The sequence below is a fragment of the Mustelus asterias genome, chromosome 8 (assembly GCF_964213995.1).
Source record: "Mustelus asterias chromosome 8, sMusAst1.hap1.1, whole genome shotgun sequence".
NCBI lineage: Eukaryota > Metazoa > Chordata > Chondrichthyes > Carcharhiniformes > Triakidae > Mustelus > Mustelus asterias.
In genome coordinates, this window is record NC_135808.1 from 68,207,798 (window position 1) to 68,232,117 (window position 24,320).

Genomic DNA, 24,320 nt, shown 5'->3' on the forward strand with positions numbered 1-24,320 from the left:
CTAAAGGGATCAAGGGGAATGGAGAGAAAGCATGATTGGGATACTGAAAGTGCATGATCAACCATGATCATATTGAATGGTGGCGCAGGTCCTAAGGGCCGAATGGTCTCCTCTTGCACCTATTTTCTATGTTTCTATGTTTCTAACTCTAAACAATAATGAAACCGACTCCTTTGTCAAGTTAAGGATGTGACTCTCCCATAAACACAAATTTTGTAACCAAATAGCTGAGTGATTATAACCAAACTCAAAAGGGAGACAAACTGAGAGGAAGCCGCGAGGCTGACCAGTGCCCAGTCTTATCAGAGTTGGAACTCATCTTGATCCTGAGGAGTATAATGGAGGAGCCCAATAAATTGAATGCCTCTATCAGCTTTTCAACACCAACCATGAGCACGCAGGCAAGAACATTCCAGCAAGTTCTGGAATTCATTCTTAATCAGTGAAAATCCTGGAAAGTCAGCTTGGAAAACAGAAATAGTTTTAAACGAATGGCCAGTCAAGTTCAGACTGTGGCTCAAACTTTCCACATTATCTGTGAATATTACCTGCCAATGAAAGCTGCACTCCAAGGGTGATTTACACGCTAAAGTGTCATCGATATTGCAGGCAAGTCATATGGGAGCAGGGCCAAAAAGACGGAGAAATGGGGCAATGTGATCGGAATGTCGATGCGGCTGCACCTGGCTGGAAATTTGTATCTTTGTTCTCGACATATAAATCAGGTGAGCCAGTCAGGTATCGTAACGTGGCCCTGCGGTTAGATCCATTGGAGATTCAGTCAGCTCCAACATCTGGCCAAAGCACAGGTAGATCAATGGGGGTGAATCGTAAACTAAGGAGGGCTGGCACAAGCTGACAGCAACTCTGTAAAAACTCCAAACAAATGACTGACCATTTTGTTAGGTGGCCTGCAGTGATCCAGTTAAGGACCATTGTTCTTAAACGCTGTCCTGTTTCCTCATGTCACAAGACCAGAGACGGTAATAATTCCCTTCTCCCCACAGATGCAGCCTGACCTGCTGAGTGTTTCCATCATTTCTGTTTTAATGCCGGAGCCCCAGCACCATTTTGCTCCTTGTTTTATCAAGTTGGACACAGATTTTAAGTGGAGTTTCCGCTGAGCAAGAGCAAGGTGTGGAATAAATCTTTATTCAGTAAAATGACACCATGGAATCTGTCTCCTTTTCATCTTGGGATAGGTTTAACTCCATTGGAGCAATGGCAATGTGGCAATTTATGATTTTGCTTCATTCTATTGAACCTTTGACAACAAGTGTGAAAAAAACAAAGTACTCGCACAGGGTGGGGGGAGCATGTGAATATGTTAGTGTGCGTACGAGAGAGAAGGGAGAGTGTAGGTGTGTTTGTCTAAGTGTCTCAGAGAGAGACAGTGCGTGTGCGTGTGTGTGTATGTGTATGAGAGAGAGGAGAGTATGCACGTGCGTTTGTGAGAGAAGGGAGAACGTAGGTGAGTGCGTGAATGTTTTATGTTTATTAGTCACAAGTAGGCTCACATTAACACTGCAATGAAGCTACTCTGAAAATCCCCTGGTCGCCACACTCCGGCGCCTGTTCAGGTACACTGAGGGAGAATTTAGCATGGCCAAAGCACCTAACCAGCACGTCTTTCGGACTGTGGGAGAAAACCGGAGCACTCGAAGGAAACACACGCAGACACAGGGAGAACGTACAGACGCCACACAGACAGTGACCCAAGTGGGGAATCAAACCAGGGTCCCTGGCGCTGTGAGGCAGCAGTGCTAACCACTGCACCACTGCGCCCCCAGAGTGTGAGTTTGTTTGTGTGTGTGTGAGTGAGAAGAGAGAGTGCGGGTGAGTGTGTGAGAGAGAGAGAGAGAGTGGAGAGTGTGTGAGTGTGTTTATGCGTGTGAGGGAGAAGGGAGAGTAGTTTGGGTGAGTGTGTGTGTGTGAGAGGGGTGGGAGGAGGTCAGGGTGTGGGGGTGCCGGGCTTGGCTTGGGTGTTTGAAATAGTTACTCTTAAATGAGAGATGTTTTTTTCCTTCTAATTCTTTCAGAGTAAATATGAGTGTCAAACTGGCAGAACCATCTGAAGTTAACAATTTAAATTGCTTTGTTGGATGGTTCCCAGCGCAATGCAATTGTCCAGGGGAAGTCTAGCGTTTCTTGACAATTGGCGGGTAAACCCTCAGCTGGAAACCTCTGAGAGGGATTCCTCAGTGCATTATTGAGGCACCTCCCAGAACGGGTGCTGGGGAGCCAGGAAGTTATACACAGACGGGTTGGTCACTATGGAGCCACCTAACTTTATGGCTATTTATTTGAATGAATTGAAAATCAGGGCAACTTGAAACATGGTGAGATAAACGTTACTGCAAACCGATTTTATGACACAGTGGAGTTTTTCAAGATGTGGTTCAAAATACTTAGAAATTTATAACTTTGCTGGCTTGTTAAAATTTCTCTGAGTATTTAATTCTTTGTATCATCATCTGCAGTCTCACTCCTCTCCTCTTCTCCATTATACTGTAACAAATTTCCTTCATGGTGTGCTGCATCACACAGTGTGGTTGATTATAATGCCGGCTTTAAAGATAAAATCTCAAACAGAATTTGATTCAGTGGGCATAATCCTACAAAAAAAATTCTAAGTTCCAAACAAGCGAGTGAACAGGAGAAATTGGCACCGGTTTTTCTGGCGAACCGCAAGTCGCAATCTTACGGCACACTGTGCAAATAAAAAGAGCCCTGATGTGATTCTCACCGGTATGGAGAGGGAGGGCGGAGCCTAAGCTCACTGGTGAAACTGGCTTGTGGCGCCATTACGCAGGCGTCCCATCTCCTGCAACCGCACGGCTGTTTCCGGACTCCTGGACAATTCCCTCCTCATTGGCGAGATCTCTTGCCAACGAGAATCTCCCACTGGGACCAGACGTGATGGCCACGCTGGGGAGGGGGTAGGTTGGTGCAAAGCATGCCATTAATATTTAAATCAGCTTTGCGCCCTTTTTGGGCATGAAGTCAATCACACTGGCAAAACTGAGCCAGGAAGATGGCTTTCGGTGTGAGACAGGACCGCGGTCAGCGCAAAAACCTTGCGCACTATCTTCCCGGCTTGCTGTGCCAATCAGCTAGCACAGCGGGCCAGTAAAATCATGCCCAGTGCATCCAATGAGTTACTTTGGGCGAGGTTTTGTGGTCGCGCCCATCCCGAGAGCTGAAATGCCTGCTCGAGACCAATAGATCTTTAACTGGTCCACCAAATTTTCCATTTCTCCCTCTACAATTCCCACGGTGGGTGGGCCTGGAAAATTCACCTCTTTATGTCTCATTCAAGAAAGGTTCGTACAATCTCAATAACAGGCAAAGTAAAGGGAACTATTCATTAATGAATCCACCCTGATGGTCTCACCTTTGTGACCTGTGATTTGCCAGTGATGCAATAACGTTGGAAATAACATCATTTCAATGCCACAGTCTGGGCAAGGTGTGGTGTGCCTTCTCTGGACTGGAGTGGTGTGGGGCGGAAGTGGCGGTGACTTAAAAATATTAAAATAAATCGGGGAAGTGATGCAAGGAGCAGTCTCTCGAGGATGTGAAAGTATTTTTAAAATGTTCTAGACAGGAGCTGGGGTTGGCAGGGTCGGAGTGGGTTTGATGGCAAGATCCAAGGGAATGTGTTTGGAAAAGGTTTTGGAGGCAGAGAAGAAGTTTGCAAGGCAGCTGAATGTCTGTGACAGTTCTGGGAAGAAAAGCAGGATCGTTTCCCCAATATTTATCCCTTAGCCAACATCACAAGATTATTACATGAGCATTATCACATTGTTGTTTGTGGAACCTTGCTGTGCGCAAATTATTCCATGTTTCCTACATTATACCAGTGACTACATTTCAAGAGAGCTTATTTAACGAGGAAGGAATTTCATAGACTCAAGAACAGCTTCTTCCCTGCTGCCATCAGACATCTGAATGGACCTACCCCATATTAAGTTGATCTTTCTCTACACCCTAGCTAATACTGTAACATTGCATTCTGCACCTTTCACTTTCCTTCTCTATAAACAGCATGTTTTGTCTGTACAGCGCGTAAGAAACAATACTGTTCACTGTATACTAATACATGTGACAATCATAAACCAAATCAAATCAAATCAAAACTAACTGAAACGAGTGGAAACTTCATTGTCCTATATTAATTCACGATGTTTAGTATTAAACAGCATTTACTCGACCTTTGTGGTGCACAGCAGTTTGCATTACTTACATCTATCGCACTGCATCATTAAAATATATATGGAATGCTTGAATCATCAGGACAGTCATCCCAATAGGCTAAAAATTACGTGAGTGAGAGCATTGACCTGAACGTAATGGAAACACAATAATGACAACCTGAAGAGATATGGGTGCAATTGTTATTTAGCTCAAATATGTATGGGTGATTCTGCACATTGCCAAATATTTTCATAACCTGTCATCTGGTAAAAAAAAACTGTGACAGGAACAAATATGTGACCAGGAACATCTAAACAATTAAAACAAACATAGCTTCATTGGAGCATCAATCATCATGGAAATCTATTTTTAGCAATAGACACTAAGAATACTTTGACATAGTTTAAACTAGTCTGGCAGGGGGAGGAGACACAGAACATTAGTAAACCAGAAACGCATCATGCTATAGTAAAGGAGGCAAGTCAGAGTGTGTCCAGCTATGTTGTCCTGGGCCTGCCTTATAAAAGGCTCAGGTAATGAATTCCAGCCATGCAGGCAACTGCCTGTTCCCAGGGGAACTCATACTCAACAAGCCCACAGATCAATCAGTGATTCCCCATTGACCTCCTGGGGGTTATCACTGGTGCCATTCAGCCTCTGCCTATAACTACAGTATTACTTTGACTTTTTTTTCGTTCCATTAAGTCCACTAACTCCAGATGTGAGCTGGAGTAAAACGTTCACTTTTTAATTTGAATATGAGTCTGGAATGCTCCATGAGTTTGATTCAGCAATGGGTCACAAATAAATTCCAATGTTGCAATTCTTGGAAGTGTTAAACAGTTGCAATCATTACAACAGTGACTGCCAGGGATAGATTTTCCGTTTGGTGCAGGGATTCCAGTGTCAAGATTAAATCCGGTCCCAACCCGGTAATAAGCCAACAAGATTTTCAAATTGGATAATTATTGCTCAATTAATGGCCAGATCATGCCCTTGCCATCCAATTAAGGAAGGTGGGCAGGCTATCAAAGTACAGAAGCCTGTCATTGCAGGTCAGAGAGAGAGAGGGCTTTTCCACCTTGAAGCATCCTGTTAGCATTTTTCACCAACCTTTATAGCCCTGTAGCTATGCCAGCTGGAGGGTTGCCTTAGATTGATCCTGGAGTGCTTCCCACCAGTCTGCTGCCAGGAGACTGCCTTCAGAGAACTGCTGGCCTCTCAGCTCCCAGTGAGGGCAACAGGTCACCTCTCATCCTCCCTCTTTCCCTGATGTTGCAAAAACCCAGTCTGCCTCTAATCACTGGCTTTAATTGGCCCCTTAATAATCTCAAGTTACCCGCTACTTGCGGGTGGGTAGTCATTCCATGCCCGCTCTGACCTCCAGCACACCAGCCGGAAGTCGGGACTGCAACAGGGAAGTGACAGGAAGTTCCATACTTGGCCGCCTCCAATCCCACCCCATAACAAAATCCATCTTGAATCATCCTGCCAACACTTTTGACAAACCTTAGCAGCCAGTTAGGTATGATGATACCACAGGGGTGCCTTAAATTGACTCTGGCGCATGGAATCAGGAATATATTTTGACTAGGACACCAGGGAGAATAAATTCCCTTGCTCTTCTTCCAAATAGTGCCATGGGATCTTCTATGTTTGTCTGTTGGGGAGAAAAATACAACTATAATGTACTTCACTGTCTCAGTCTTGAGAAAACCAGGCGAAGACTCTTGGAGTTTTAGACAAAGCCTTTATTACGAACCATAGTACGGGCTGGCCCTAGTACTCCACTTATCTGGATATGCTTTATTATGACCTATGGTTTTCTCATAGCTTTGATTTGACTTGATTTATTATTGTCACATGTATTGGAATACAATGAAAAGTATTGTTTCTTGTGCCCCACACAGGCAAAGCATACCATTCATAGAGTACATAGGGGAGCAGGAAAGGAGAGGGTGCAGAATGTAGTGTTACAAGATCTTTCCCTGAGTGACTGCGTCTAAACCTGTGTGATTATTAACCCTAGCACTGCCCCAGAAGGGCGAACAGGTCATCTCTCATCCTCCCTCTTTCTCTGATGTTGCAACAGTCTGTTAGCATTACACTGAAATTTCAGCCTGCATTATGTGGGCAGGCTGCAGGAGCCAGACTTCAACCCCTGATGTTCTGGCTCAGAGGTGAGAAAGTGACTCTGAGCTGAGGCTGACACCATCCAAGTATAAGATCGCAGCTCAACTGTTAATCCACACACAATGTGGTTAAACAGCAACACCTGTCAATGCAGTGACAGATCCACAATAATATCCTGTAGTGTTGCTATGTTACATAGGATGTCTTATTTGCAAAGCTGCTTACCAGGATTACGAGTAACCACCTGTGCAAGCCAACAAATAAAGATAGATTTCCATGCTATTAAACCTGTAATTTATATTTATATAGATGCACTTGGATGAATGCTTAATTATATTCATCTTCTCTTTGGATTTGTTGATTATGTGCAAAAGTCCACAGGAATGAACACTTCCACCCACAATCTCTGTCATCTGAGCATTAGAGACAGGCAAAGGAGACATTTTTCTTGCAATGACTTGTTCTGATCTGCAAGGCTGGTGGAGGGAGATTCAATGGTAACTTCCCCCAGAGAATGGGAGAAGTACTGGAAAAGGAAATGCAATTGCAGAGATACTGGGAAGAGTATGGGAGTGAACCTAATTGGATCATTCTTTCATAATTGGATCAAATAACCCCACTCCATGCTATAAGATTCTCGGAAATATCAGTTAGTTAGAGGGTGCTCCAATTGTAATACAATTGACAAGTCAGGGTGAAACCGCAACGGATACCGCAGAAGTGAAGGGAGGAGACATGGGAACTGGATTTTGTGTCCACAAATTGGGTAGGCTGACGCCCCCTCTTATGTTGGGTCGATAATCTGGCATTATTACCCCAGTGCTCTGGCCTTGAGGAAGGCGAGAGGGCACCGAAATCCAAAGCCCATCCGCCATTTTGAAAAAAGAAATCGATAAGCTATTGAATGTAATTCTTAATTGCCCACTTCATTTCTCGATAGTCAGATGGCATAAGGTGATTAACAACAGGTGTTAGGAGTTGTAACTAGAACTGATGAAAAGACCTGCAAATGGCATCATGGCTACTTGCAGCTGGTGAAAGTGACAGCATTTGGATGTTACTAAAGTTTATTTATTCTCCGTTTTAAGGCTGCCATAACAAAGAAGGAAAGAGTAAGAGGGCCGGGGGCCTTTAAATTGGCGGCCGTGGCAGACTTCCAGTTCACGGCTTAACTTTTCTCTTCTGCCCAACGTCCCGGTGCTAACTTGCCACCTTCCTACCGGGCAGCTGCCAATTGACCTCTCGAGTCTTCACTCGCCATGCTGAGATGGCGCAGCAGGAATGAGTGGATCACTCAATTCCTGCTACACCTCCCTCACCCCATCGCAAAACATAAAATCCAGTCCATGGTGCAGGAGAGCAGTCCGGTTAAGGGGAGGCATTACTCTTAATTACAGCCGGTCCTGGCAAACAGGCCAAACATGATTTGCCTACATTCTTTCCATACCAAATTTAGTTATCTAAACATCTGCAAGGATGGCTGCGAGTCATTTGCCTGGGTTTGTCTACATTCCACACAGCTACCTACTTAAACTTGAGAACAAACACAGAGGACAATATTGCTTATTATGTACTGAGGTGTGGCCTGATCACATGGGAGGCGCAGCATGAACTCACGCAAAGTAGCTGTCAAATGTACGGCTGTGGTAGAAGCCAAGCCATAGGATAAAGCAGCCAGGGAACAAAGTGGAATGTGATACAACTACCTGTTTTTGTTCACTGTAACTTATAAGTTTCTATTAATAAAGACTGCAGAAAAAAAATGTCATTTTTTTCTGCTGTCTTTATTAATAGAAACTTATAAGTTACAGTGAACAAAAACAGGTAGTTGTATCTCCACATCTTCACTAGAAGATATAATGTCCTTGGCAGTCACTCAAAAACGCCAGGTGTTTAACACATTCCTTGAGGATTAACAAATGGAACAAGGTAGAGAATGTTCCTCCAGCCTTTGGTGCAATCTGATCAGAGAGCTTTCACAACTGTATGATACCGTGCTGTGAAAGTCTGGGAGATATTTATCACCTATCATATTGAGGTAAAACTGGCATTAACAAACAGCGCAGAGGAATATAGGAACGGGAATAGGCCATTCAACTCTTTGAATATCTTCCTTCACCATTCAATAAGATTATGGCTGGCCCTTACCTTAATTCCATCGATCTGCCCGTGCTTTTGTATCCCTTAATATCCCAAATTATCTACCGCTGTTTTGAATTTTTCAATTGACTTTGCTTCAAAAGCGTTTTGTGGTGTGGAGAAAGTTTCAGATCTCCACCACCATTTCGATGAAGATGTAATTCCTGCCAACCCCTGAACAGGCTAGCTTGAATTTTAAAGTTATGCATATTGCTCTGGACTCTCCCACCAGCAGAAATGTTTAGCCCTGGTATTATAGTTTTTACCTTTTCCCTCCTTCCCCACCCACTGCTGAATGGTCTATGGCTTCACTAGAACCCAGTAAGAAGTCTCACAACACCAGGTTAAAGTCCAACAGGTTTATTTGGTAGCAAACGCCACTAGCTTTTGGAGCGCTGCTCCTTCATCAGGTGAGTGGGAGATCTGATTAAACTCCCACTTGACAGATTTGACAGATCTCCCACTCACCTGACGAAGGAGCAGCACTCCGAAAGCTAGTGGCGTTTGCTACCAAATAAACCTGTTGGACTTTAACCTGGTGCTGTGAGACTTCTTACTGTGTTCACCCCAGTCCAACGCCGGCATCTCCACATCTTCGCTAGAATCTGCCAGCCATTGGCATCTTGCACCAGTGACTATCATTGCAAGAAGATTATCAGTCCAGATATTTGTTCACAGGGGTTGAGAGAGGGAGAGGGTTGCAGGCTGTGGTAGAGGGGGGAGGTAATGACAGGGAATTGGTGGCCATGATTCTCCAACCTTGCCTGTGGCTGGGATTCTCCAGTCCCTGTGCTGTGAGTGGAGATTTGGCTGAGCGCCAAATTCTCTGTTCTCGTTGGCAGTGGAAGCGGGCCAACTCTCTAATCCCAGGCCAATCCAAAACCAGTTCACTCACGATAATGAGTGAACAGACCCGAAATCTTCCTGCTCTCAGCGACTGAATAAATACACTAAGCTAGCAAGTCAAACTTTAGCATTGGACTTTCATCAAATGCAATTGGACAAAGCAGGATGGTTATAAATTGATGTTGCAACTATCCTGCTATTATTATAGGTTTATATTATCATAGAAGAACAAAGAAAGCAGCAAGGGGTGAAAGTGAATAAATTAGGAGACATTTGGGTGCAATTTATATTCATTTAATTTAAAGAGGAACTTGCATTTCTGGTACATCTTAATTGTCCCAAAGCCTTTATAAGCAAAATGTTTCATTGCAGCTGTAATCCTACTGGCAAATGTAATAGGTAACTTGTACACAGAAAGCAATAAATTAAGGAATGACCAGATAACCTACTCCCAGGTAGATGGGAATGTTGATAAGATACCATGTTCTCTGCTGCGGGGTCTCTTGCCTGAGTAGGCAATCTAATATCACATTTGAAAAACAGTGCCTCTGACAGTGCAGCATTTCTTTAGCACCGCACTGGTGCGTCAACCTGGGGGATGGAATTGGCCTTGGATGGAAGGACAATGGGGACATTTGGGAATTCAGCAGCTTCTTTTACAGCTGGTCTGCTTTCCTTTCCCACTGTGGGATGCTGTTAATTCACTATTGCCCACTTTGCCCACTTTGTCCTAATTCCCCCCGTCCCAACCCCCAACCCCCTCACACACAAACACACACTCATCCCTTAGGAATGTGAGTTTCTGATGACATTGAAGCTTTGGCGGACTCGAAAGGACACATGCAGTGACCCTAACACAGTGCTATACAAGGTGAAACTCTCCTGTTGTGCGATGCAGCAGATTACCAATGCTCAAGAGGGCGATGGAGAATTTCTCGTTTCACTTGTCATAGAATCATATCATATCATAGAATCATAGAATCCCAATAGTGTAGAAGATGCCATTCGGCCCATCTAGTCTACACTGACTCTCTGATAGACTATCATAGCCAGACCCTCTCCCCCATCCTATCCCCGTAATCGCATACATTTATCACGGTTAATCCAACTAACCTACATATCTTGGGATACAAAGGGGCAATTTAGCATGGCCAAGCCACCGAACACGCACATCTTTAGACTGTGGGAGGAAACTGGAGCACCAGGAGGAAACCCACGCAGGCACAGGGAGAACGTGCAAACTCCACACAGACAGTCACCAAAAGCCAGAATTGAACCCCAGGTCCCTGGAGCTGTGAGGCAGCAGTGCTAACCACTGTGCCACAATGTTGATCCAGAATTAATTCTAACACTGTTGCAAAAATGGTTGCATGTGAGATGGAATCTGTTTTCTCCTGTGTTCTGCTGAGGTCGAAGGTACCGACATGCTGGGGGAAATGTATAACTATTACAAACATGCGAAGTAGGAGAAGTAGGCCAGTCGACCCCTTGAGCCTGCTCCACCATTCAATTTAGATGATGGCTGATCTTTTTGTGTTGCAGATTCCGCATTCTCATCTACCCACAATAACCGCTGTTTAACTTGCCGAACAAGAATCTATCTACCTCCGCCTTAAAAATATTCAGTGACCCTGCCCTCACCACTTCCTCAGGCAAAGAGTTCCAAAGTCACAAAACCCTCTGAGAGAAAAAAAATTCTCCTCATCTCTGTCAGCCAGAAGAGACGTGTGATTCTGATGACATTGTTATATCAGCAGTCTAATCTGCAGAGCTGCTCACCCACAGGGTTGACTAAACTATGACGACAAATAAACACCACAGATGTACAAGAGGAACCAAAATGTGAAACCCGCACTTCACAGATGCAAAAGTATATCAAGATATGTCAATTACTTGCTATGTTTGTCTCAGTGTAGGGAAGGCGCAAATGTATTTTCATAGAATCATAGAATCATAGAAACCCTACAGTGCAGAAGGAGGCCATTCAGCCCATCGAGTCTGCACCGACCACAATCCCACCCAGGCCCTACCCCCACATATTTACCCGCTAATCCCACTAACCTACGCATCTCAGGACTCTAAGGGGCAATTTTTAACCTGGCCAATCAACCTAACCCGCACATCTTTGGACTGTGGGAGGAAACCGGAGCACCCGGAGGAAACCCACGCAGACACGAGGAGAATGTGCAAACTCCACACAGACAGCGACCCGAGCCGGGAATCGAACCCGGGACCCTGGAGCTGTGAAGCAGCAGTGCTAACCACTGTGCTACCGTGCCGCCTGAACCCAATGAAGTTATCTTCAATAGAAGAATCAATTTTTAAAAATTCAATTTGATTAATGACAGCAAATATTATTGTTGTCCAATCATTGATGTAACAGTACAAGCAGTGGCTGTATTCTTTCATGGAGTGCTGGGTTCATATGTTCCATAGGACGAGAAGATTGGTGAAGCACAGCTACTACCATTTATTTTGCACTGATCCAAACTGCCTCTTTCGAGACCCCTAAACTGATGAGCTAAAGGGAGTAATTCTTCAACTGAGAATTACACGGATGCCAGTTTAACACTCTGGGGGTTTGGTATGGTGGGGTGAGGGGAGGGCCAATTTGCCTCATTGACATCCAAAGCCTTCCCATTTTTTATGATGGGCCTATCAATGGGTAATGCTTGCCTGGAAGCAAGCCTAGGACCCCAATTTGCCTACGTAACAATGTGGAAATTGAAGGTCTTATCCTGGTTATAAGACACCGCGTTGAAATTTTCAGGTACAGAATGGACAGTGTTTGCACTGCCCAGGTTGATTTTGGTTCTTCGTGGGGCCAGTGGGAAATGGGGTGATCCGGATCCTGGAAATCTGTCACTCTGCCATGTCATTACCTCTGGATGCAGTTTATCTTTGGCCCATGTTACTAAAGGCTCTTGGTAGCATTACCTGGAGACCTCGGATCAAATTTCACATGTAGCATGGTGACACAAAGGTTTACCTCTCACACACTTCTCTCACCCTCTCCACTGTCTCTCTCTGATATACATATCTCCAGTTAACCAGTGGCAAGGACAAAACTACTTTCCTTGGCTCCCGCCACAAACTTCACCACCTTGCCACAGTTTCCAGCTCCTGGTACAAATGTATCAGCCCTAATCAGAACCTTACTGTCCCATTCAACATTACAACCCCTATATCCACCCCTACAACATTACACATTTCCACAGATCATACCTCAGCCAATCGGCTGCTAAATTCCTCACCCATAACTCTGTCACCTTCAAAATTGACTATTCGTTGACTTTGGCTCCTTTTCCCCAATGCCTCAAATTGAAAGTTGTCATTCCTGTGTTTAAACCCCATCATGGTCTCTCCCCTTGATTCCTGTCTCAGTGACTTGTTCCAGCATCCCACCCAATCCCACCTCCTGGCTCTATTATACTCTGACTCTTTGGGAGGGATTTTCCGGCACGCTCTCCCCAAAACCGGAAAATCTCGCCCGAGGTCAATGGACCTTTGCATGGTCTGCCCCTCGCCTGCTCTGATTCTTGTCGCAGCCGGAACGAGAAAATTCACCCCAATATGTTGTTATTTTTAGTTTTATAGTGCACAAACCAATAAAAAAGCCCAAGGAAGTCAAAACTTATGAACAGTAAATCAAAACGCTAAAACTGAACAATATTTTTAATATCTGAATCCAAAATCTCCAAACTACAATTATGAGGGAAGTATTTCTAAGCCTGCACAAGATCACTTTCATAAATCCTTCAAAATCTAAGGAGTGCTTTTCCTTACTGCCACTCTTTACAGAACAGGGCACTTCCCAAAGATCTCAAAATCATGGATCGAATAACTTTTCAAACTTTAACGAGGCTTGCCATCAGAAAAACAGTTCATCAAGGACAAATGCAGCAGATACATGGGGAACGCCACCATCTGCAAGATCCCCTATAAACCATCCTGACTTGGAAAGATATCGCCGTTTCTTCACAGTCGCTGGGTCAAAATCCTGGAATTCCCTTCTTAATGGCATTGTGGGGCAACCTACAGCACGTGGACTGCAGCGACTCAAGAAGGCGGCTCACCACCACCTTCTCAAGGGCAAACAGGGATGGGCAATAAATGCTGGCCAGCCAGCGATGCCCATGTCCCACGAATGAATAAATGAAAAATAAACCCTCAAACTGGAAAAGGAGAAATTGTTCATTAATGTTCTCCTGACTAATGAATGGTCTTGGGAGTTTTACTGTGTGCTTAACCTACAAGGAGTGGTTAAAATAGGTAGCGCTCCATCTCTCAAAATTACCATTTCTTTCCTTGATGAGCATAATATTCATAAAACGGCTTAATAATTGAAAGAACATTCTTTGGTCCAGGCTAGATCCACAGGCTACAATTTTACCCATTAATGGGATCTTCCAGTTTCTCAATGAACTTTTGAATAGCGAGCCATATTTTCCAACTCTGTCCTGTCCCTACTGCGAAAGGGCTGGAAAACCCCACCACAGAGAATGATCAATTGGCCCAGTGTAACAGGGGGTGATGGTACCGTTGGGTCCCTACCCTGTGTGAGTCAGCACCTCAGGAAAGGCTGGATAGAAGAAGATTGATAAAAAAAGAATCATAATTCAATTTCATTCCTCCTCTCAGCTGCACTTTGTGAATTATTTACCAGGGGGCCATCTACGTACAAAACTATCTGGTTGTCATACACGTGATGGAAAAATATCACATTACTGTCCCAAAATAACTTGACTCATTCTTCAGGTTGTGCAGATATTGTACAAAACTTGCAAAACATGTTCCCAGTTACATTTGAGGAAATATTCTGATGAGCAACTTTTATATAGAATTACAAAGGATCCTCAGCATAGGAACAAATTGATTCAACCTGTCCCTGATGTCATTTATATTGCACTTGGGCTCCATCCTTCCTCATCTATCGACATAACCTTCCATTCCCATCTCGCTCATGAATTTATCTGGCTTCCCCTTCAATGCGTCTGTACCATTTACCTTGATTCCATATCTGATTTCTTGGTAACTGTCTTATATTGATAACATCTGGTTGTGCTTTGCCCCACAGTGTTGGTCTGTGAATACTCTGAACAGATCCTTCCATACTTTTAAAGTCTCCTATTAGGTCACAAGCTAGGCATTTGTAAATCAAGGTATCGATTGTTCAGTGGAGGGATCTCGAGGCTTTCATTTAACATATCACTTCTTCTAGAAAGCTTCAACTATGCACAGTTGCAAATATAGCTGTTGTTAAGGACCAGATCAGAAACTCCAAAGTATTTTATGAAGTTAGCCTAGACCCCAACTTTTGCATTTGGTTTTGGCATTTTTTCAAATTCATTCATGGGATATGGATGTCGCTGGCTAGGCTGGGATTAATTGCTCAGCCCTAACTGTCTTTGAACTGAATAGCTTACTAGGCCATTTCAGAGGACATTTACAAGTCAACCACATTGCTGTGGATCTGGAGTCACATGTTGGCCAGATTTCCCTCCCTAAAGGGACGTTAGTGAACCAGATGGGTTTTCTGACAATCAGCAATGTTTTCATGATCATCATTAAATTTGTTAATTCCAGCTTTTTATTGAATTCAAATTTCACCATCTGCCATGGTGGGATTCAAACACAGGTCCCCAGAGTATCACCCTGGGTCTCTTGATTACTAATCAAGTGACAATGCCACTACGTCACCACCTCCCCAACTAGGGTGAGCATAAGATGTTTCACTCCAGGTATGATTCAAGTGACCCACCAGGAAGCTTTTATCAAAACAAACTTTATTTAAGAACAGTTAGAATATAACAAAAAGCATTAGCATTATCTTAACAATTAAAATACTTAGACATGGCAAAGGATAATCCTTAACAGCTAGCTACCTCTGTTGTTCCAATTGAAAGCAATATCCCATAGACAAATCCCTTCTGTAGAACCAGTTAGCACAGAAACCAAAGATGCTTATGTGATGCTAGATTTCCAGCTTTTTAACACTTCTGGAAGGAGATCCAGACAGCAGTTTTCAGATAAGGATATATCCTCAAATCAGCAAAACTTCAGAGGAGTAAGCCTAGTTTCTGGCAGCTCCCAGTCTCCAAACTTCAGAGAGGGGAAAAGTGAGGCTCTTCTTTCTAAAACCAGCTTTAAAAAAAAAAAATTATTCATTTATGGAATATGGACATCACTGGCTGGTCAGCATTTATTGCCCATCCCTAGTTGCCCGAGGGCAGTTGAGAATCAACCACATTGCTGAATATTCTTTGTGTAAGCCTAGCTCCACCCCATCACATGACCACACCTGTCAATCATCCCAATCAAGCCCCACTCTCCAAAATCCCAGGGGAAAACCAAGAACAGCAGAGCAGCATTAGTTCAGATTAAGCAATTATGCTGCTGCAGCAACAATAAAGGATACCAGTTGTAATAGAATGGCTCTGAGTGCATAGAAGCGCTACAACAGATCCTGAACAAGAATATGACTCAAATACATTTCTTAAAGGCACAGTATCATCACACCATGCATGGGATTCTTCCATACAAGCTCGCTGCTTTCCTAGTTCTGACCTAGACTGTGCATTGACTGAGGACTACACATTTCATTCTGCGGACAAAGTCAATCACCAATGCACTGTTGATCCTTTTCTCTTTCAAACAGCTTACTCTACAATGAATGCAGCTACTGTCATCAAAATACAACACAGTCTTATGTCTTGGCAGCTCATTTACAATCTTAGTCTGTCACTTGTGAAGGAAATGGTCATGGTACGCTGGTACTTATGGTTTCTGGTACTTATAGATTCATAGAATCCCTACAGTGCAGAAGGAGGTAATTCGGTCCATTTAAACCAGAGGCTGCATTCTCTTGTGAGTTTGAATCTTCTTCATACACCAAGTTGCACATGAGGCTGGCTTTTCCTGGAACAGGCCACCAGCTTGTTGTCAGAGGCTAAAACTTGAGGGGGCGCCACAAGCATGGCTGACCTGGAGACTCTCACTGGTGGAAGAATTTACAGGTTGTTGAGCTGGATATCAGGTCCTGAGTGGCACTAGAATTCGGAGCTTCTGGCTCAGAGGTAGGTAAATTACCCACTGCACCACGCGACCTCCCTGCATCGAACCATAGAATCCCCAAAGTGCAGAAGAGCTCATTCTGTCCATTGAGTCTGCGCTGATTCTCCAACATTGCACCTTGCCCAGGCCCTCTCCTCCACATTTTTCCTGTAACCCTGCACATTTAGCATGGCCAATCCACCTAATCTACACATCCCTGGACACTAAGGGGCAATTTAGCATGGCCAATCCACCTAACCCGCACACCTTTGGACTGTGGGAGGAAACCGGAGGAAACCCACACAGACATGGGGAGAATGTGCAAACAGGCAGACACCCAAGGCTGGAATGGAACCTGGAGTTCCTGGCACTGTGAGGCAGCAGTGCTACCCACTGTGCCACCGTGCCACCTTTGATTCATTTACTTAATATTCCCTTTTTAAATTCAGTCATATAATTTCTAATCACAACTTCTGGCGCCATATCCATCTGATCCATCTCTGTGGTAAATATCAAAGCAAAACGATGATTTAATATTTCTGCTATTTCACTATTTCTGCCTGCAGTCCCATAATGGCCCATTTCCATCACAACATTTTAAGCTCTTTACGATTTGTAAAACCCTATTGTGTATTTTCTTATTTCATGGAATTGCTGCATGACCGTCATAACTTAACCTGGAGGAGCTGTCAAGTAAAGGAGAAGGGCTCTGGGAACATTCACAACTCTGCAGCTATGTCACTTAGATGTGTCAGATGAAGCAACTGTGGTATTGCCTCACCCAGGACTCTCACAATCTTTCCGAATCCAAGCACCTTAGCCTGCTGCATTTTCCACCGTATTATGAACAACAAACTTTGAATGATATAACATGAATCAATTGCTACTAAAGTTTAAAGTACAAGTTAATATTTCAACTTAAGAAAAGGTGTTTTAGACTAAACTCATTGCGCATGTGAAATGAACCTTGGGAGCAATACAGCTAGGTCAGGCAAACTCATAGACGACCTAAGAGGACGTGCGTGCCTGTCTTTGTGGAAATGAGAATCTGTGGGATGGGAGTTGAGATGCTGGTAAATTCTCAGCTAGGCCAGGAGTCGGAAAAGTCAAATCTATTCTGGTTTAGGGAAGAAACTGGCTTTTACCACTCAGAATGCATCTCCAGCTGCTGACAGTTCTGAGGTCCTCAGACTAACCCATTTCCCTGCAACAGAAGTGAAGGCCAGCTCATCCACATTGGTAACTAATCTTTTCAATTCTGCAGCCCAGTCCACTTCCTTTTAGGCTGTGCCTTTACCCACACTTCAAGATTATGCTTGGTTATCTGTTCAGGTTTAACCAATCCCAAGATTGGTTAAGATGAGTGACAGAGCAAAGTGTGCAGAGGACGCTAAAAGTCTGCAAAGGGATATAGATAGTCTAAGTGAGTGGGCAAGGGTCTGGCAGATGGAGTACAATGTTGGTAAATGTGAGGTCACCCATTTTGGTCGGAATAACAGCAAAATGTACTATTATATAAATGGTAAAAAATTGCAGCATGCTACTGTGCAGAGGGCCCTGGGTGCCCTTGTGCATGAATCACAAAAAGTTGGTTTGCAGGTGCAGGAGGTAATTAAGAAGGCAAATGGAATTTTGTCCTTCGTTGCTAGAAGGATGGAGTTTAAAAAGTGAGGTTATGTTGCAGTTGTATAAGCTGCTGGTGAGGCCACATCTGGAGTACTGTGTACAATTTTGGTCTTCTGACTTGAGAAAGGATATACTGGCACTGGAGGGGGTGCAGAGGAGATTCACTAGGTTGATTCCGGAGTTGAGAGGGTTGGCTTATGAGGACAGACTGAGTAGACTGGGGCAATACTCATTGGAATTCAGAAGGATGAGGGGAGATCTTATAGAAACATATAAGCTTATGAAGGGAATAGATAAGATAGAAGCAGGGAAGTTGTTTCCACTGGCGGGTGAAACTAGAACTAGGGGGCATGGCCTCAAAATAAGGAGGAGCAGATTCAGGACTGAGTTGAGGAGGAACTTCTTCACACAAAGGATTGTGAATCTGTGGAATTCCCTGCCCAATGAAACAGTTGAGGCTACCTCATTGAATGTTTTTAAGGCAAGGATAGATAATTTTTTGAACAGTAAAAGAATTAAGGGTTATGGTGAGCGGGCGGGTAAGTGGAGCTGAGTCCACGAAAAGATCAGCCATGATCTTATTGAACGGCAGAGCAGGTTCGAGGAGCCAGATGGCCTACTCTTGCTCCTAGTTCTTATGTTCATCCCACAGACCTGCAGCCTTAGAAAATGTTACAGCCAGAAAATCTTTGGGCGAGATTTTATGGCCTCATTCGTCCCAAAACTGTAAAATCCCGCCCGACGTCAACAAACCTTCCCATTGTCCGCTCCTTGCCCACTCCAAATCCCATGGTGGGCGGGATGGTAAAATTCTGGCCATTAAGTTTCTCAGCTAGCAATGCTACCAACGTAAGTTGCCAGACGACAGCCATGAGACTCCCCACAGGAAGGGAAGAAATGTCACTCTGTAAAGGGCATTTGTACTCCAAAACTGGGTAAACAGCAGCTTTGACTGCAACCTAGAATCGGATTGTAACCTTCCTATCATCTTGACAGAGGAAGTGCTGGTGGCAGAAGAAGGTCTTAAGGAAAGGTATCAAATTAATTTTTGCTATTAACTCTATACACTTTTCTAATTGGGAAAATATGTAAACAAACCATTTTTCTTATCTATATTAAACAAATGATATGCATCATCTCACAAATACTACAACATGAATACTGTACAGCAATTTGGTCATATTTATTCTTGGAATAGGGACAAGGCCAGTTCCATCTGAGTTATCCTGGAAGGTGGCTCTGGCTTTCTTCTTGAAATGAGTAGCTGGATTTATATATATATTATACATATGTATATATATATATGTATATATATAGCTATATATATTTATATGTGTATATTTTATGTATATATATAACATATATATATATACATATACCTTCATTTCAAATTCCGCTGTGGCATCACTTTCTCTGTAACCTCTTCCAGTTCTATAGCTTTCTGATTTCTCTACATTGCTCCAATTCTGGTTTCTAGAGCATCCCTGAATTGTCCCATGCCTTAAACTCTGGGTTTCCCTCTCTCGACCTCTTTGTCTTTCTACCTCTCTTTCCTCCTTAAAGATGAGAAATAAGAGGGGGAAAGATCCTTGGGGTCCTCAGAGGCAACTGTGCAGAAGCAGGAAGAGAAATCAACACAGGTGATTCCCTGGCTCCTGGTTCGACTTTTCCTATATGTCAACAGCTTCGTGATCACTTTATTTGGCAGCAGTGATTTATTTCTAGATTGTTAAGCTGAATTTAAACACTCAAACTCCAATTGTGGGATTTAAACACACATTTTCTGGAGCATATATGAGTATAAATACTACACTACCACACCTCCACATGTACCTGAGATGTGACTCAACCCATCAACCATGAGACATGCAGCAATGTGCTTGGACACTGCTTCAGGCAAACTGAAGTGGGTGTTTCTGCTATTTCAGAACACAGCCGACACGACGGATGCATCTAAATTGAGTGTGCAGCATTGTTGTGTGAAGAAAGACGTGTTTGTACTCTCAGAACTTAAAATAGACCTAAAAGCAGCTGGCTGCCAGAAGGAGGGTGTGTCTTTGAGGACCCTGATTCATCCTAAAGCTTCAAAAAAATAGCTTTCTCTAATTCCCCTTCCTGTTTCAAGTAAATTAATTAATTTGTGGAGGAACTCATTTGCCCTCATGGTTCCAAAGGTCAATTTGGGAAAATTTGGACAAGGCCCAAAAACAGGCCCAGGGGACTAAATGCATTGTTAACCCATGCATTGTTTGTTATTTGGCAAATAAACTTTTTCTGCCTGCTGAATGATAGGCGTGTGAAGCCCACTGTTAAAGTGGCTACATATCCCCCAGAATTCAAGCTAGTCTGCACTATTTAAATCCAGCCTACACCTCTTTGAGGAAAGATGTATATTGTCGTGAATGTGCCAGCAAGTCTAAAGCATTTCAAAAGGTATTTTGCAGGATATGAATCCCAATAACAAGATTAGCAATTGTAGACAGACCTGAAGAATACATCATCCTGCTAATCGGAAATACACTGGGGTAGACGATGGCAGCATTCAGAGATAACATACAAATGCTCATGTTAAAACTGTAAGAAGTCTCACACCAGGTTAAAATCCATCAAGTTTATTTGGAATCACGAACTTTCAGAGCGCTGCTCCTTCACCTCTTACTGTGCCCACCCCAGTCCAATACCGGCATCTCCACATCAGTATTAATACTAACAGAAGACGAGAGGACAGACAGCCAAAGATTCAAAGTTTGTGGAGGCCAAGTCATTGAGTGTACTTAAGACAGAGATAGATAGGTTCTTGATTGGTAAGGGGATCAAAGGTTGTGGGGAAAAGGCAGGATAATGGGGTTGAGTAACATATCAGCCAGGATCAAATGGTGGAGCAGACTCGATGGACCAAATGGCCTAATTCTGCTCCTATATCTTATGGTCATATGGTCTATCTTCAAAGAGAAACAATTATATAATTGGCAAGTGTTTCGTGGAAGAAGGGAGGCATTGTCCATCTAGCAGCCTGTGCTGATTGGCAGACCAGAAGCAAGCATGCAGAGTACCTTGGTGGAGGCAGTTAAAAGCCATATCCTCACTGAACAAAGGAGAGACGTTCCCCAGAAAAAACTATTCGATTATATAAAGTGTTGTAACGATAATCTGGCCTTTCCTTATAGATCTATTGGATTGGATGTTGTTTGGGCAAAGGGAATTCCTGAAAGAGTCTGGATCTTGCAGATGTACTTTGGATCAGAAGGGTAATTTCTATTTAAACTGTGTGGGTGTGTTTAGTAGTCTTGTACATAACTGTCTTAGATTATTTTGGTCCAGTTTGTGTATATGAGCCTTTTCTTCATTGTAATAAATAATCTTTAATAAGTCTTATGACTGAGCTGGTTACTGTTTTCAATGGGTATCATACTTGGCCCCTTGCACTGTTCCTGTAGACAAATCTATACACCGGTGTACACAAGCCGGTGTTTCCAATTTGGGATACCCTCACAGTTAACATCAGCCGGGTTCATGACAATATGGGCTGCAGAAGATGCTGTGATTAGCTGGAGAAGAACATGTCGACCTCTAAGAAGAATCAATATTATGCAACAGGGCAGAGAGCAGTCCCCAAAGCTCTCCAGCTGTGGAGGCCTCAGCAAGAGGTGAACAGAAGGGATGAGACCCTCTCTTTTCTTAGAGACCAGGAGGTCAACCAGGCAGAAACTGAAACGGCAATGGGACCAGATAACTTTGCTGCCAATGCCAGGAGTGCACCAGAGGCCTGAGGGACTGGTTGCAGTGAAGCACAAATTAAGTTCAATGACCCCTCCACAAGTGGTCAAGGTCAGTCAACACATCTTCGAATCCAGATCCTCAAAGATTATTCATGAGGCTGACATACTTCTCAATTCATCACCCTCCTCCTTCGCTCACCTGAGAACAATCTCTATCACAACTTATATGTCACAATCGTCCCCAGAAGGCATTTGATAAGGTCACTTCTAAGAGACTGCTAGCTCAAATTGAAGTTCAAGGAATTGAAAGCAAATTATTGACCTGGTTAGGAAATTGACTGAGTGGCAGGAAACAGAGAATAATGAGCAGGAATTCTAATTGGCAGGAAGTGATGAATGGTGTCTCACAAGTGTTGGAGCTTTAAATATTCATTGTATTTCATTAACAACTTAAATGATGCAATGGAAAGTCATGCATCTAAATTAGTGAATAAAACCAAGATAAGCAGCATTGTAAACAGTGTAGACAAAGGCATAAACTATAAAAAGATTTTAATAGATTAAGTGAATGCGCAAACAGTGGCAAGTAGATTTCAGTGCAGGCAAATGTAAGGTCATTGACTTTGAACCTAAAAAAAGTTAGAACAAGGTACTTTCTAAATGATGGAAAGCTTGTGGGTGAAAGAGACAAAATGGAAACAATGGAAACTGAAATGTAAACTGAAAGTACCAGAAATACTCAGCAGATCTGACAGCATCCATAGAAAGAGAAAGCGAGTTAACAGGTGGAACTTTCTGGTGCTGCCAGTGAAGCTCTGGTGGGGGAGGCCCCCCCTCTGGAAGTGAACATGCACACGGCCTCGAGAGGGGGAGGGGTGAGGTCCACATGGGGTATGGGGACATCCACAGTGCTAGGTTCAGGGAGGAGGGCAGGAATATCCATAATAATCACTATGGATTCCAGGGTTACTGGGGGAGACTGGAGAATGACCAAAGAACAAAGAACAACAAAGAACAAAGAACAATACAGCACAGGAACAGGCCCTTCGGCCCTCCAAGCCCGCACCGCTCCCCGGTCCAGGATTGAATCCTGAATCCAGGATCCCCGCCCAATTTTCCAGCCTATCTACATACCAATATCCTATCCACCGAGCTGTCCCTCACAGCTACGATGCTTTGTTCATTACAACCTATTAACTCACCCCCACCCCCCCATTCCAGACCATGTGATCTCCAGGGAGAGGCGAAAACCCAGAGTGAAAAACCCCAGGGCCAATATGGGGAAAAGAAATCTGGGAAATTCCTCTCTCGACCCCCTGAGGCGATCGAAACGAGTCCAGGAGATCACAATGGCCCCGATCGGAAAATGCTTCCCAACCCTAGTCATTTCCACTTCCACGAACACCATATGAATTCCCTGCCCCCGAGACAGGTTCCCAACTATCCGCAGTCTCGCTCTGTACTGGCACCAGCAAGATGATCATAGAATGAAGCCTTGAAACGAGAAACAAGGAAAAATTAGCCCGCGCCGCTCCCTGGTCCAAACTAGACCACTCTTTTGTATCCCTCCATTCCCACTCCATTCATATAGCTGTCTAGATAAGTCTTAAACGTTCCCAGTGTGTCCGCCTCCACCACCTTGCCCGGCAACACATTCCAGGCCCCCACGACCCTCTGTGTGAAATATGTCCTTCTGATATCTGTGTTAAACCTCCCCCCCTTCACCTTGAACCTATGACCCCTCGTGAACGTCACCACCGACCCGGGGAAAAGCTTCCCACCGTTCACCCTATCTATGCCTTTCATAATTTTATACACCTCTATTAAGTCTCCCCTCATCCTCCGTCTTTCCAAGGAGAACAACCCCAGTTTCCCCAATCTCTCCTCATAACCAAGCCCCTCCATACCAGGCAACATCCTGGTAAACCTCCTCTGTACTCTCTCCAAAGCCTCCACGTCCTTCTGGTAGTGTGGCGACCAGAACTGGACGCAGTATTCCAAATGCGGCCGAACCAACGTTCTATACATCTGCAACATCAGACCCCAACTCTTATACTCTATGCCCCGTCCTATAAAGGCAAGCATGCCATATGCCTTCTTCACCACCTTCTCCACCTGTGACGTCACCTTCAAAGATCTGTCGACTTGCACACCCAGGTCCCTCTGCGTCTCTACACCCTTTATGGTTCTTCCATTTATCGTGTAGCTCCTCCCTACATTATTCCCACCAATATGCATCACTTCGCATTTATCAGGATTGAACTCCATCTGCCATTTCCTTGCCTAAATTTCCAGCCTATCTATATCCTTCTGTAGCCTCTGACAATGTTCCTCACTATCTGCAAGTCCTGCCAGTTTTGTGTCGTCCGCAAACTTACTGATCACCCCAGTTACTCCTTCTTCCAGATCATTTATATAAATCACAAACAGCAGAGGTCCCAATACAGAGCCCTGCGGTACACCACTAGTCACAGGCCTCCAGCCGGAAAAAGACCCTTCCACTACCACCCTCTGTCTTCTATGACCAAGCCAGTTCTCCACACATCTAGCCACCTCCCCCTTTATCCCATGGGATCCAACCTTTTTCACTAGCCTACCATGAGGGAC

At 44.0% G+C, this 24,320-nt stretch overlaps 1 protein-coding gene across 1 annotated transcript in view; it reads left to right on the forward strand.

The window, feature by feature from the left end:
• The first annotated feature begins 646 nt into the window (after positions 1-646).
• Positions 647-24,320, forward strand: part of LOC144497740 (regulator of G-protein signaling 21-like) — a 59,745-nt gene continuing 36,071 nt past the window's right edge. Inside the window, exon 1 of the mRNA XM_078219179.1 lies at positions 647-809. Within this exon, the coding sequence (XP_078075305.1) occupies positions 647-809 (163 nt within the window). The remainder of the gene's footprint in view (positions 810-24,320) is intronic.